The sequence below is a fragment of the Mercurialis annua genome, linkage group LG4 (assembly GCF_937616625.2).
Source record: "Mercurialis annua linkage group LG4, ddMerAnnu1.2, whole genome shotgun sequence".
NCBI classification, from domain to species: domain Eukaryota; kingdom Viridiplantae; phylum Streptophyta; class Magnoliopsida; order Malpighiales; family Euphorbiaceae; genus Mercurialis; species Mercurialis annua.
The window spans coordinates 14,579,023-14,590,359 of record NC_065573.1 but is presented as its reverse complement, the minus strand read 5'-3'; the positions used below and the strand labels follow the sequence as shown (position 1 = coordinate 14,590,359).

Here is an 11,337-nt window from a genome sequence, read left to right as displayed (position 1 = left end):
ACCATGTGCTTTTCCTACTCTTTTTCCCACTAGATGTCTGTTTATCATTCGTTTCGGTCCCCTCAGAATGGATTTGAGTGGTGTCATTTATTTGTGCTACCTGAACTTCAATGAAATTGTCATGCGCTCCCTGTTTAGTCAAAACAGTGAATTCAGTCGATTCCATACCAACTTTGGTTTTGGTAGCAGTCCTAAACGACTGAATTTCAGCATCATGCCCTCCTTGTTCCTCCATATACATCTCTCTACGAACATTACCAGCTCTAACAGTTGAATTTTCTGGGGTATGGCTCGTCGTGTTTACCCTGCTTCTCGGTGAACCTTCGCTATGGTAACTACCCTGTCTTTCTCCCATTAAGTAACGCTTTTTAGGTGTAGCACGTAATACAGGTCCATACGGCTAGTCCTCCACTTCCGTCTCTTCAGGTTTAACTTCACAATCCGCAACTGTATGATCAAGCATCCCGCACCAGTAGCAGTAGTTTTGGATTTTCTCATACTTAAACGAAACCCAGCAGTTCTCGCCAAGGGGGTTTATAATTTTTGTACCTCTAAAAATAGGTTTTGTGACATCAATCATAACACGACCATATCGTCCCCAGTTAGCCATATCCTCATCGGTCCATTCCACAATCCGCCCCACTTTTCCCCCTATTTTCATAACAGCAGCTTTACCTCTACAATTGAGGGGAAGATTATATATCCGCATCCAACACGGGCTCAACTCCAACCCAACATCACCTAGCTGTAAATTACCACAGAGCGGTTCAAATATGATCAGTTGTTTGTCAAAGTGCCAAGGTCCATCTTTCAGAATACGAGCTCTATCATTCTTTGATTTAAATTCGCACACAAAGAGATTATCCCCAATCTCCTTGATATAGAATCCCTTGGCCAGTCTCCATGCACTCGTAAATGCGTTTTTCATATGGTTAAGATTGTAAGGTTTCTTCGTTAAAAGCTTACCTACAAGGCTAAGGTCTGCTTTCTGTTCAATCTCATCGTCAATCACATCTTCTAAATTGATCGCCTCGTCTTTGTTTTCTGTAAGATTCAGTTTGGCACACATATCAGCAATATCTCCATCCATCGCAATTGACACTGCTAAACTCAAAACAGCGGAGAAACTATGTAACCAGCTAACACCCAAACCCTAATCCTGTAACAGGAACAGATAGGGATGGCAAGCTTTCACAGGGAAAGAATTAGGGCTTCAGAGACGAAGAGAAACCCTAACCCTAGAAACCTAGCGTAGGGAAAAGGCTTCACGAAAGTCGGGAGATTTAAAGAAAGGGCTTTGATTTGGATCTTTATTTTGTGTTTTTATTAAATAAATAATAAGGTCTTTAATGTCCCTTCTTTTATTTATATTTCTTAGATCTCCAAGAACATAATGTTTGAATGAGCTTTAGATCAAAATTTTGCAGTTCTAAGAAATAGTGAGGATGTAGAGCTATCTTTTTAGGATCTAAATGAAGATGGAGATCGAAATAGTAGGCTTCAACGGATTCAAGCGTTTCGTCGAATAAATCGGAAAAGAAACTTTTTAAACACCCGCTCAACGTAATCGTTGTGTTTAAGTTTCGGGATCATAAGTCTAGGTTGTTCTCTATTTTTTGATTTTTTATAACTTGTATTTGAATTGTTACTTATTATTTAATCTCTTTTATTTTGGAAGATCATATATATATATATATATATATATATATATATATATATATATATATATTATTGTTATATGACTTTCATTTGATGTAATTTTTAATTTTTATAATTGATCCTAATTTGAAAAAGACAATCAGCACCGGCCACAACAAGAAAAAAGAAAGAAAGAGAGTAGTGGCAAGGCAAATACATGAGTCGTTCCAATTTTATCGGATGTCCCCGAAGGGACAAGGCAAATACATGAATCATTACAGGTCCTTGGAACCTAGCTCGTGGTTCTGCCCCTAAAAGGTGGTGATGGCTGGGTGGCTAAGTTGTGGCATATGAATTTGATGGTCATTGGTTCATTTGCAATGTTTTTAAAATTTGACCGGAAATAAAATCAATTTCATCAGGGTTTATGGTCCGACCAGTTAAACTAGGTTTGATCAAATTTTTTAATTTTAATAAATATAATTATTTAAAGGCTTAATGCCTTAAAAATCCCGACCTTTCGTCCCTTTTTTAATCCTACCCTAACGTTGAAAAATTGTTAATTTTACCCCAATTTGCATTTTTTTCATTTCAATAATACCCTGAAGCATAAAATTGACCTTTATTTATTTGACAATAGTTCAATAAATTTTTCTAAAGATGGTCAATTTAATATAAAAAGTTAATCCAATGCAAAAAAAAAGTCATTTTAGAGAATTTTTGCCAAATAAAAAAAAGTCAATTTTATGTTTTAGGGTACAATTGGAATAAAAAAAATGCAAAATAGGGTAAGATTGACAAATTTGCAACGTCAGGGTAGGATTGAAAAGGGAATGAAAGGTCAAGGTTTTTTTTAAAGACATTAAGCTTTATTTAAATTAACAATACATAATATTAGAAAGGTCAAACGACCAAAAAAGGTCAAACTTTTACAAAAAGTTTTCTTATCTGAAAACCTTTTAATGGTGCCCATATCATACCGAAACACGGGTTTTTGTTTCAAAAATGTTCATTTGTTCATCTAAGAGACGAACTCTGTCGCGAGTGCTTTTAAGTTGATTGACATTTTTAAAATAAAAATTCGTGTTTCGGAACGATACACACGCTTTTGAAAAATTTGGACATCAATGAAAATTTTGGCAAACATTTGGCCTTTTTGATTATTTGGCCTATAAATAAAAAATATGATACTATATATAAATAAAATTGTCTATTAAATTTGTTTATGTAAAATTTAATAATAAATGATCGGCGTTTAAGAGTATATAGAAAAAGTACGACAAAATTACAAAAAAAAGGCCAAACAAAGCCTTCATTTTCACGCGCTACTTTTTTTAAAGTACAGTTAAGATCATTACCACTTTTATTACAATTTTATTATTTTTCTGCAACACTTTTCATCAGCACGCTCTTTTTTCTTAAGCCTATACATTGCAAAAAAGAAACTACGTCAATTTCACCGACCTTCATCTTCCTCCATTTCTATCTCTTCCGCTTCCTAATTCTCCTCAACTCTTTCATATTCTTCTTCATTATTTTCTTATAGAATCCGTCTCATCCTTCCCACCACTACAAATATTTGCCTATGGATTAAGTGAGTTAAGTTTGATTTTCATGGAAATTGATTTTTCAAAGTTTATGGGTAAAATGCTTAATAAAGGGTAACTGGGTATGGAATTTGTTGAGATGGATCGTTATTATCATGTGAAAGGGATGGGTCATCAATTTTTTGACTTCACTGTTAATACCTTTCGTTGTCACGATTGCGCTTCTGCGACTTGTTGAGACCAGCACCGCTACTGCTGCCACTTTGTTCGTCTTCAGAGTTGTGTTGTTAGTGTTGGTGGCGGTGGTGCGAGAATTGCTGATGTTTCTGTTGCTGGTGGTGTAATTGAAAGTCTCTGGTGTGGAACGGCGACGAAAGAGAATGGATTGTTTATGGGGAATTATGATTTTTAAAGAATCTAAAAGCTCTATTACTCACCTGAACAGAAAAAATGGGATTTTTTTATGGGGAATTATGATTAATATGGATTGTTTATGTCACAATGGGAATTTGTTTTTGAAATTCTATGTTCTGCAGAGTATTTGGCAAATAGTTTTGTTTTGTTTTCCAATTTCTCATGTTAGATGAGCTGCTAACTTGTTCTTTCAGGTTTTATGTAGAATCAATAACACAAAGCATATAATTATAGTTGTGGCATATTAAACTATTGTGAACTTGCCTTAGTTGTGGTGTATTATGATTTGTGAATTGCATTTGCCCTGACAGTGCAAGTTGTAGCTTATTTGATACTTGGATACAAATTTGATACATTTCCGATATGTATTTTATACATATTCGGTCATTTGAACTTTTTTTTTGTTTTTAGTTTTGTTACATTTATTTTTATACATATTTGATACATCTCCGATACATATTTAATACATCTCTGATACATAATTTATACACGATAAATAATTTTAAATTGTTAACTTTTATTTTTATTGATTTAATTGAATTAACGGACTAATTCAATCAATTTGTTTTCATATGTTGAAAATTGTAGTTAATTTGGTTAGTATTATTACATAAATGTTTTATACATATTAAATAAATGGTAGATACATTTATTGTAATAATATAACACATGCATTTTCGATACATTTATTATCGGTTTGTAATTTATATTGTAAATAGATGATTGTCAAAATTTTATATTATGGATATATTTTCGATACATAATTGATACATGTCCGATACATAATATTTATCAAAAAATAACAATTCAACATGATAAATATATTTTTTAAATGTACTTAATAGATACAACGCTGATACATAATTTATACATGATAGATACATTTTTATAATATTATTTTTAATTTTATTACATATTTTTTTTGTACATATTTAATAAATCTCTGATACATATTTTATATATGATAGATACATTTTTTTACTATATAGTTTATACACAATATATACATTTTTAAAATATACTTAATAGATACATCGACTTTACATAATTTATACATAATATATACATTTGCTACATGTACTTAAATGGATATATTGTTGATATATAATTTATATATAATATATGCATTTTTTAAAAATATAATGAATACATCTCTGATACATAAATTATTCATGATATATATTATTATGAACTAGACCGGCGTTTGATCTATATCAATAATATATCAGATAAATAATTCATAAAGTTTCACGTCTAAAAATTGTATCATTTTTGTATTTTTGTATTTTTTAAATTTTAAATTTTTAATTTTTAAAATAAAATTAATAATAGTATTTTGAAATTTAAATATCAAGCAAGTAGTATATAACAATATATTTGTTCTATTAAAAAGTAACAGCACAAAGAAAAGCTCCAGGTACACACTGACCCGCGCGTGTGGCTGGTGCACCAGCTCATGCTGACACGCTGATGTCAGGGATCACGTGTTGGTGAAAGTTTTTGTTCAAATTGGACATGAAAAGTAACAAGCTTAGGGAAAAAAGTACTGCATGAAAATAACATCCTTTTTTAGGATATTTTTGTGATTGTCTCAAAAAGTACTATGTATTCAAGAAAAAAATAATTTTTCAATTTAATAATTATTAAATTAAAATTATATTTTTTTATCAATGATATGTTATACACGAATGTTAGAAATTAGTTGAAACAACATTTTAAGGAAATCCACCAACGGAAGGCAGGGTCGAACCCCTGACCTTTCGAGGAATGTATATAACCAAAGTTTATAAATTATCCTTAAAAATATGATTGCTATTTAAATAAAATTAATTATTCAATTTGTGAAATATAATTAAAATTTCAATATTTAGGTGTATATAGAATAATTATATTGTATGAGAGAAAAACAAATTCTTAAATTTTCATAAATAATAATTACTCCCTCCGTCCCACAAAGATAGGCCGTTTGGACAAACACGGGAATTAAGAAAAAAGTAGTTAGATTAGTTAAAATTAGTTTATTTGTGTACTTTTTCATTTTTAGCCTTTAATATTTTTTTAAATAAATAAATAATGTATTGATGACTAATTTTTGTATTGGTGTATTTTGCATTAGTATTAAAAAATGACATTTATTCCATATTGGAACATGGAGCAATTAATTAAGTTGAAGATAACAATGTACATTTATTAGGGGTAAGTAAGACTTTTAGGTTTAAAATTATTAACCAAAAATAGAAGGTGACCTATAATTTGGGACGCCCAAAATAGAAAGGTGGCCTATCTGTCACGACCCAAAATTGAGGGCCGCGACCGGCGCTAGGGAATGCGAGTGATAGCTCCGAAACCCGTAGCAAGCCTAAAATTTCACTATAAATTTTTTCGCGAAACATTCTCAAAACGTTTTTATAAAACTTCTTTAAACGATACAAAACGATCTTTAGAAATCAGGGTCTTACAAAGCGATATCTCATATCAAGCAATGCCCTGTTTCTCACATATATATATAAACGGTTTAAAAGCGCAGTTTAAAACCTTTATACATGTCAGAGTATAAACAACATATATAAAACCGTTTGACAAAACATAATTACACTCTAGGACTCGACTACTGCAGCACTACTGATTTATTCCTTCTTTCTGTACTCGCGGACTTCTGGAACAAGGATAGAAGTCTGTTACATCCGATACTATACACCTGAAACATAACACTATTGGGGGGTCAGACAACGCTAGGGGTGAGCATTTGGTCGGTTCGGTTAAAACCGAACCGATTATTGACAAACCGATCAAACCGACACTTGTTTATTTTATAACCGAACCGACCAAACATATAACATTAACCGCTTCATTTTCGACCGAAATTTTTTTGGTCGGTTTGGTCGGTTCGGTCAAATGGACTTTTTATGGACTTTTATGATTTTTTTAATTAAAGCCTACGTAAATAGCAATTATTCCATACAAAAAATACATAACTGAACAATTCAGCAGCTATGTCTTAAAAAAAAATACTCAACTGCTAATGACAATATATCATGATAAAACATTATAATGAAAACATAATGTATAAAAATAAAATTAGTAACAAGATATAAGTAATACAACCCAGAGAGAAAACTTAACACTCTAATTTTTGAATTCCAATTGTCCATACAATCATTCATAATTATGGTAATACATCAAAAGCACTAATAATAGCTGGAATGCAGCCTCCAAAACGAGCCTAATATCACCAATTATATCCAAGAGAATGATTCAAAATACTTAACCAAAACAACCAAAATACTTAACAAAATGTCATTCTCAACTAATCCAAAATAAAAGCAGCAGCAACGAGGACCTCCAAAAATAGCAGCATAAGCTTCCAACAAAAGAAGCAGCAGCAACCTACAAAAGTAGCAGCAACAACCTACAAAAAACAGGAGCATGATATTCTCAAAAAAAAAAAAACAGGAGCATGATTATGCAAAACAGGAGCAAACTTTTTCAAACTTTTGAGCCGCATGTAACATAAGGTAGGTTGAGTTCCACCTTGTAGGCACATCTAGACACAACAAACTCTTACTTTGAATTTTTTCACTTGCCACACATTCTTTAAATCTTTTCAACCTAGCCGGGGATTGTCTAATGAATCGCACCGCCAACCTAATTTTTTTGACCGACTCACCAATTTCTTTCAATCCATCATTAACAACTAAATTAATGATATGAGCAATGCATCTCATATGAAGATATTCACATTTAAGAATGCAATTTTTTGAATCAGCAAATTGTTCTTTCAAGAATTTTATTGCAGTATCATTTGAACTTGCATTATCCATAGTAATGGTGAAAACATTCTCATTCTCAATTCCCCACTCTTTCAAACAATTTTCTATTTCAAATCCAATATCCGCACCTTTGTGACTAGAAACCGGACAAAAGTTAATAATTTTTTTATGCAAACTCCATTCATTATCAATAAAATGAATAGTGAGACACATATAGTTAATTCTTTGTATAGAAGTCCACGTGTCTGTAGTCAAACAAACCTTTTGTCCTACATTTTTCAACAATTTCTGTATTTTTTTCTTTTCATCCAAATAAAGATCATAGCAATCACGAGAAACAGTAAATCTAGATGGCATCTTAAATCTAGGACAAGCTATTGAAAGTAAATGCTTAAACCCTTCCCTTTCCACAAACTTAAACGGGAGTTCATCGACAACAATCATATAAGATATGGCTTTTCTTATAGCTTTTTGATCGAATTTCCAAGTAGTAAGACATCCTACATTATTTTCAGTTTCATTCTTCAAAGGTTGCAAATTCAGTAGCTTTTGTCTTGCTTCTAACCTAGCGGGGAGTTTCAAACAAACAGTTATATGGTGTTGTAATGAAGACGTACCATTTTTCTTTGCATCACAAAAATACTCTTTGCCACAATGTTTGCACTTGGATTTTTTCTCTCCCCCGACTGAGATGATATCAAAATGATCCCACACAATGGATCTTGGCCTCGTACTTGTAGCTCTCTTTTTAGTGATCACCTTTTGTTCTTGAGGTTGTGCTTCTTTCTCATTCAATGTCTGTAAATTAAATTAAAAAACAGAATAAATATCAAATGTCAGTTCTTATAAAAATCAAAATCAGGTTCTTAACTGTTGCTGATCATATAATGTTAACTGTTACTACTCATATAATGTTAACTTTTATTACTCATCAAATGATAATGCTTATACCTAGATAAATAAAACATCATAAAAAAAAATTTGCTATAGAAACTAACCTAACATGGATGAATAAAAAGGCCAGTAATTAATTGCGTATTATGATTATCAAAAATTAAAATTATTTTTTTCAAAAATCAATAAATCGTTCAAAATAATTAAAGATGAAGTTAATTTTCTTTATTAGTTTAATAACCAAAATTAATTCAAAATTATAACCATTAAATAAAGGAAAAAAAACTGACCGGTTGAATCAATTCATTCTCTTCTTCGGTCTCCATTAGGTGATTGAGAATTTGTTGATAGCTTGGTGAATCAGAGATTATATCATCGTCGATTTCCATTTATGAATGAAAAGAGAAATGAGGATTGGAAGATTTGAAATAGGAAGGGAAATGGGTGACGGCTGCAGTGTAAGGAGTTTGCTAGGTTAAGAAAAATGGTGTTATGCCTTAAGGAATAAAACCTTAAAATTTAGAAAGAGTAAAACGCTGTGTATTAGTAAATGTAAAGCAAATTGTTTCATTTAATCGGTCGGTTCGGTTATAGTATAAAAATTAAATTAAAAACCGAACCGAAAACCGAAAACTAAAAATTTTAATTTTTATAACCGAACCGACCGAATAGAAGTTTAACACCGAACCAAACCGACCGAAAATCATCGGTTCGGTCGGTTTGGTCGGTTAGTTCAAAATTTTGCTCACCCCTAGACAACGCTGAGTGAGTTCGCATTTACTTAAGATATTATGAATATAAATTGCATGAGCATATATTAAAACAAACAACAATATTTGATCCGATGAAACCCTAATCTTAAATTAATACTATTTCCTATTCGTATCCTACTCATATTGTATCCATTAATATTATATCAAATCATTTTAATCCAAGTGGTACGGTCCCGAGATAGTTTAACCGAGTTACTCGTTACCACGTGACATAGTCCCGAGATAGTTCAACCGAGTTACACCATGTCACTGCTTAATCCCAAAGTGTGAGTCCCGAGATAGTTCAACCGAGTTACTCACTAGATACGGGTCCCGAGATAGTTCGACCGAGTTACCTCGTATCTTCCAAAATTATAATCCTCCTTTCCGATACCCAATCATGATTAGTGTATATTGAGCTCAAATCAAACATTTTCAAATACAAACATCTATCGACACTAATTCTATGACTGACCCGGACACTGGTGATCACACAGCCTATTGACGTCCAATAGATAGCTCGTTTCCTCGGATCATTAAAGCAAACATCACAATTTACAAATAACAACAATACGTCAAATAGTGCATCCAAGCCATATCATGAGCAAAGTATTCATATGAAGTACCTAACCCCATCTACAACTTTCGTTTAAATTTTAAACTGAAATTATCGTCCTAAGGTGTCGGAAATTGGTCCTGAAGTCGACTCCTTAAAATTGGCAGTTTTGGACTGCAAAATAGCTCACTACAGCTGCTGTTTCGGGCTTAGAAACAGAGCACGTAAACTAGTCATAATCCAAAATAAATTTGACATTCCTATAGTTCACAACGTCCTCTACAATTTTCGTTTAGATCTTCAATTCAAAATCAAACCCGAAGATATCGGAAACTAGCTCCGAAGTTGCTTCCCCGGGCTGTTTTATCGACAGCAGAACAGCCCTATGGGCTTCTGTTTACAGCCATTTTTGCAGCTGTCTGTCCATTGTTGTGGCAGTGGCTGTCCAATACTTACATTCTTTGTTCCGAAACGAACAAAACGACACCAAAATCGACTCATTCCGACATTTCGTTAGCCCGCAATCCGCTCTCAAAGTTTGACTCCTAACCACATTTTAACTAATGTTCAAAAATAGTTTTGACTAACTCAAAACGTATTCAATCCATTTTTAATCCGTCCAAACGAAGTTTAGTATCATTTTTAACTTCAATAATCAATACGTTACAACTCCGTCATTCCATTTTATTTAAACTTACTCACGTTAACTTTCGAAACCAATTATTTTTAATAGAAAACCATTGCAAATAACTCGCCAAACGATCGTCAAACATACGTTTTTAACTCAAGTTTTAAACCATTCGAAAGGGGGCCAGGTTAGCGTCGAGTTCACATCTTTCTCGACGACCGAGGGCTGCGATGGCAGCCTTCAAAGGGCTGTTCAGCTCTGCTCATAAGAGCAGAGCTGAACTCTGCTCTCTCGGCAGAATTCTGCCGAAGCAGAATTCTGCTTTTGAGAGCAGATTTCACTGCTCTTGGTGAGCAGCAATTGCAGCTCACCGGAGCAAATTCCGGCCACCGTAGACCCCTTCCGTCGTGCCCTTAAGTTCAGCCCTTAATTCGTCCATTTATTTGCTCAAAATCTCCATTAAATCAACTCTCAAACTTACCCACAACACACAACATGCCATAGCTAAAAACTCAACAAAAACCTTAAGCTTTCTATCATCAAAATCATTATAAACAACCAATAACTCATTAAATTATTCACCATACCTTGATCTCCTTGAAGTCTAGTGTTATTTGTCTCCAAAATCTTGGTGTTTGGATGAGAAATTTTGAGTGTGTGGGTGGTTGATGGAGTTCGGCTATGGCTTAGAGAAAATAGGGGTTTTAATTTTTCTTTCTTAGCTTAAAGAAGAAGAAGATGAGATAATGATCTAGTGGTTTCTATAATAAACACTTAATGGTTAAAGTACCAATTAACTCCACAATTTTCCTTTGCAATTTAGTCCAATTCCGTAACTAACGTTGCGTCCAATTTTAATACGACTTCGGAATTCAATAAAATTTTCACGATCACTTTTTAATATTATTTTATGGACGATGTCACATAATTTATTAGCTTAGGACTAAATTTTTATTTTAAATTATCCTTAATTATTAATTAGTCCCGCTAATAAGCGCTTCTAGCGAAATAATAATTTTCCAATTAAATTATTATTTCTCGACCAATTCCATTCGTTTATTTTCACCATACTTCTTGACTTGAATCTCATTTCCGACTCACTTGTCATAAATTTCTTAATTTAGGATTTGCAGCACGA

The 11,337-nt window shown here is 32.6% G+C and overlaps 2 protein-coding genes and 1 long non-coding RNA gene across 3 annotated transcripts; all 3 read right to left on the bottom strand.

The window, feature by feature from the left end:
• Positions 1–400: 400 nt before the first annotated feature.
• LOC126678321 (uncharacterized) lies at positions 401–3,118 on the bottom strand. The gene is made up of 2 exons (XM_050373223.1): positions 3,103–3,118; positions 401–1,101 (listed from the first exon to the last, which is right to left on the bottom strand). The coding sequence occupies exons 1-2, from the start codon at positions 3,116–3,118 to the stop codon at positions 401–403; spliced, it is 717 nt and encodes a 238-aa protein (XP_050229180.1).
• A 2,873-nt stretch (positions 3,119–5,991) lies between these two features.
• On the bottom strand, positions 5,992–10,941 carry LOC126676513 (uncharacterized). Its single transcript, XR_007640314.1, has 2 exons — positions 10,787–10,941; positions 5,992–6,310 (listed from the first exon to the last, which is right to left on the bottom strand). It is a non-coding gene; the product is annotated as an uncharacterized LOC126676513 (long non-coding RNA).
• LOC126676512 (uncharacterized) lies at positions 6,712–9,027 on the bottom strand. Its single transcript, XM_050370731.2, has 3 exons — positions 8,554–9,027; positions 7,987–8,167; positions 6,712–7,008 (listed from the first exon to the last, which is right to left on the bottom strand). Exons 1-3 carry the CDS (start codon positions 8,650–8,652, stop codon positions 6,836–6,838), a joined length of 453 nt encoding a protein of 150 aa, XP_050226688.1. The 5' UTR covers positions 8,653–9,027; the 3' UTR covers positions 6,712–6,835.
• Positions 10,942–11,337: the final 396 nt, after the last annotated feature.